The 3,906-nt window shown below is 37.1% G+C and overlaps 1 protein-coding gene across 1 annotated transcript; it reads right to left on the bottom strand.

Annotated features, from left to right (window-relative positions):
- Window positions 1-749: 749 nt before the first annotated feature.
- On the bottom strand, window positions 750-3,414 carry LOC124640241. Its single transcript, XM_047177922.1, has 3 exons — window positions 1,916-3,414; window positions 1,563-1,732; window positions 750-916 (listed from the first exon to the last, which is right to left on the bottom strand). Exons 1-3 carry the CDS (start codon window positions 3,204-3,206, stop codon window positions 821-823), a joined length of 1,557 nt encoding a protein of 518 aa, XP_047033878.1. The 5' UTR covers window positions 3,207-3,414; the 3' UTR covers window positions 750-820.
- Window positions 3,415-3,906: the final 492 nt, after the last annotated feature.

Below are 3,906 nucleotides of genomic sequence, written 5' to 3'. Positions count from 1 at the left end.
ATACTCAAATTATGGGACTTTTTAGATATGTATTGAGCATTTTTGTTCAGAGCTTTTACAAATTGTTTCATGAGCCCTAGTTTGATGTGCAAAGGTGGTAGCACCTTTATTAAGGTAAAGTAGTAGATAACAAGTTAGGGTAAATCCATTTGGACCGTTTTTTTTTTGTTAGTACCGTTCATATCAACCACGCAGAAAAACTACTTAATGATTCGAGAGTTCTCGCCAGATCATCGGTGTTTGTTACTTGAAATGGGGTATTTTCTTATTTTTCCATAACCTTAAAGACTCGACGCATGTTTTACATACCATTTTAGACACCCAGTAGGTACCTGTCGCAGGTGTCCAAAGAAAATCCAAAGAACTCAAAGTACACCCATTTCAAGAACTCCGACACGCTTAGTCTACAATCTTTAAATGTATATTCACCACAAATATTACAGAAATAGTTAGTATAATTTTTACAATATTTTGCAACATAGAAATAGTAAAAATTATATACTTTTTAAATAAAATGCTCTGTTTTATGAAATTTAAGTGTAACTAGTTCGAAAATACGGTCTATAGCTGTATATATCTCCAAAACTAAAGCTGTTAGAAAAAAAATGTGGGTAGATTTGAAATCAGCGACCTCGAATTAGTAAACAGAAGTCATAAAATTTCATGCAACAAAAAAAAAGTATTATTTTGTTCCCTTGTGTAATCAACAAAATGTAGGGTAGCTGTTTGTAACTTAAACTTCATTCAAATTCGGGTTCAAAAGATTTAATTCATTCGCATAATCACAATTAAAATTGACATAAGATACATATTATTGTCGTCAATGGTGGCCATGGTTTACGAAGACTTGGCGCCCTGACGCGACCATCAGCGGAGCCACCATCATCGCCTTCTGTTTATAGGTCTGTATCACTTGCTGAAATACAGAAATAATGTGTTGTTACTTTACAGTTGTTTACACCATTTTCAGGTAGTAAAGTTTATTTATTTATTTAATACTAGCTTTCGCCCGCGGTTTCACCCGCGTCCCGCAGCCGGATGGTGACAAAAACTATCCTAAAACCTTCTCCCGGGTCTAAGTTACCTTCCCTCTAATTTTCAGCTAAATCCGTCAAGCCGTTTTCATGTTATGTCGTGACAACGGAAAACGGGTTTCATTTTTATTATATATTTATTTAATATTTCGAGCACAATGGTGGACACCTTAGGCGTTCTCTACTAGTCTATCTATGGGTTGTGGAAAATAGGTACCTATACAAAGACGTTTTCTATAATTTAATAAGAATGGCTTTCTTTCCGATTTGGCAAAACATAAGGCTCGGATTAGTTCAAAGGTTTTCAACCTCCTAATACTACTTATATAACTTAACATATATAATACTAATATATTAATTTTATTGTTATTGTAAACTTAACTTAATAGAACCTATAGTAAGTCAATAGTTTAGAAATCTGATCCAACAGATAAACTGTGTATACAGTTTTGTTGGACATTTTATACCTTTTATAATATAAAATGTACCTTCTAAGCAATAATAAATAAATAATTCAACTATACTTACCAACACCAGTTTGATGAGGAACACAGCGAAGGTCAAGAAGGATATGGTCATGAGCGCACTCTCTGAAGACGGGAACTGCACGTGGCCGCGCGGCGACGCCTGCGCAGATCGCGAACGACGACGGGAGTTCGCACTGTCATCGTCTGGCCATGTTGAGTCTATGCGCTGCTCTAGAATTATAACGAAGTATCGTCGAAATATTATCGATCGTTTCCAATCAATATAGTAATCCAGAGGCCTAGGGCCTAGGATTGCTCACTACGAGTACGCATTAGATTTGTGCAGTGCCGAGGGGATTATTATGATTTAGGTACTTACTGGATACTAACTGGTACTATAAAATGTACACTCACCAATATTGGCCAAGATAGAGTCCTTCAGTTCATGTAAATACTGCATCTTGCCTCCGAAGCTTCGCCGAGAGTTCTTAGAGATAGTGTCTGCAACTACTCTCATGAATTTTATTAAATTTTCCATCGTGTTCACTTTAATCTTCTCTTTTTTCGTACCGTTTGTTGGTTCACCTTCCTTATCTGTAACATGTTTTATTTTTTCCGACTTTTTTTCGCCTTTAGCGAGGTCGTCTTTCAATTGAACGTTTTTCAAATTTGCTTTTATGTCCTGATCCTGCACCTTAACATTAGATTGTTTGCCCTTGTTTCCAGCGTCATGAACCTTAGTGGCAAATGATTCGGTTTCAAAATCATTAACGTTTCGGTGAACATTATAATCAAAGGTTGTTTCTGTTGTAGATTCTGTAAGCTTCGTATTTTGTTTAGAGACAATATTTTCATCGGTTTCAATGATATCTGTAGTTAAGGTGTTCATGTTTTCTGTGGCTTCGGAACTTTTACTATTCGTAATTTTTTGAAATCTATTCAATTGAGATTCATAGGTAGTAAAGTCTTCAGTTTCGGTGATAAAGGTTGGCTTTGCAGTTGAAGTATGATTTCTGTATCTCTGACTTGAGCTCGTATCAAAAGTATTGACTTCTGCAACAAATGTCCCCTCTTCTTCATCTTCTATGGATGTCCCCGGCCTTCCAGCATTTTGGGGATTCAGGTTAAATTTTCTTTTTATTGGTCCCGTAATCTTTTTGTCTTCGAATTCATTTCCTTTCATGTGATAGTTTTCATGTCTGGTTATTGAATATTTTTCTCTATCTCCCTTAAAATAGACAGCAGGCGATTTTACAGGGCTGCTATTCAATTGAACACGTTTGATATTTCCCACGTTCGACACTGTTTCTATCATACCTTTTTGTTTAACACGGTCATGTGTGTCTAAAGTTGCTCTCGTTGGTCCATAATTTGGTTTTATTTCATAATCTACCTCATCTGCATCAAAGTCAGCATCTTCATCTTCTAATTTGACAACATCAGTGGCTCTCACAGTATTTGCAATATGTTGAATGCGTTTCACGTTGCCGATGATAGGTCTCGCTGGGTTTTTGTTCCAGTTGTACTCCGTTAACGTGCGGTTGCTGTACGCCCAGAGTTTTGTGGAGTCTTCGACATCTTTTGACTTTTCTGTCGTGGTGTACGTGCTATGTGTCCGGAGTGGTTTCCTGTAGTGGTGCTGGGAGATCTCCACCCACTCTGCAGTGACTCGCGTGAGGAGCAGTAGTGTCAGTAGGCGCGTCATGGTCGCGTGTGCCTCTACACATGTTTGTCTCTCTGTGAACCGTCGTGTGACGTGTGACGCGCCTCGCTTCGTGAACTGTTGTACGGTTATGTCAGGGGTGCTCTACCGCATAAGATTTTTGTAGTTAATACTTACAACTCAAACCCACTGATGATATGAGTAAATAATAATGATCTTCAAATAATGATGATGATGAAAAATTATAAGAGTCACTGCTAACACGTGCATACTCTAATTAAGTACTTCGATGCAAAAATAATGATTGGATTGAAATGAAATGAAAATATTTATTCGCCGAGATATGGTTTACACAAAAGGTTGGAACCTAAGATGATTGGCTTACGTTTAAATTTTTTTCGTTATTACCTATGTAGCTGCGTTGCTTTCTTATAATGGTGTATTTCAATGTATTCAAATTCACAATATTATACATCTCTTCTTAGTTTTACCGGGAAGTATTTTCTAAAGTTGGTGATAATGGCAGCTATTATCCGGTGCGCGCGCGCAGTTGAACACTCAGCCACCGTGAAGTTTGTCTACCTCACGTGAGTAAGAGACATTTGTGTCAATCTCGGGACACTCGGTGACTGATCAACATTACTGTTTATAGATAACTTACTGTATGAATCTGTTTTGATCATATTTTTTTCGTAGGTGTTGGAACCAGAACTAATATCAATGAAAGATAACATTATATTCA

The sequence above is a fragment of the Helicoverpa zea genome, chromosome 20 (genome assembly GCF_022581195.2).
Source record: "Helicoverpa zea isolate HzStark_Cry1AcR chromosome 20, ilHelZeax1.1, whole genome shotgun sequence".
Classification (NCBI taxonomy): Eukaryota; Metazoa; Arthropoda; class Insecta; order Lepidoptera; family Noctuidae; genus Helicoverpa; species Helicoverpa zea.
Note: the sequence above shows the minus strand (reverse complement) of the source record. Positions and strands in the feature narration are given on the sequence as shown.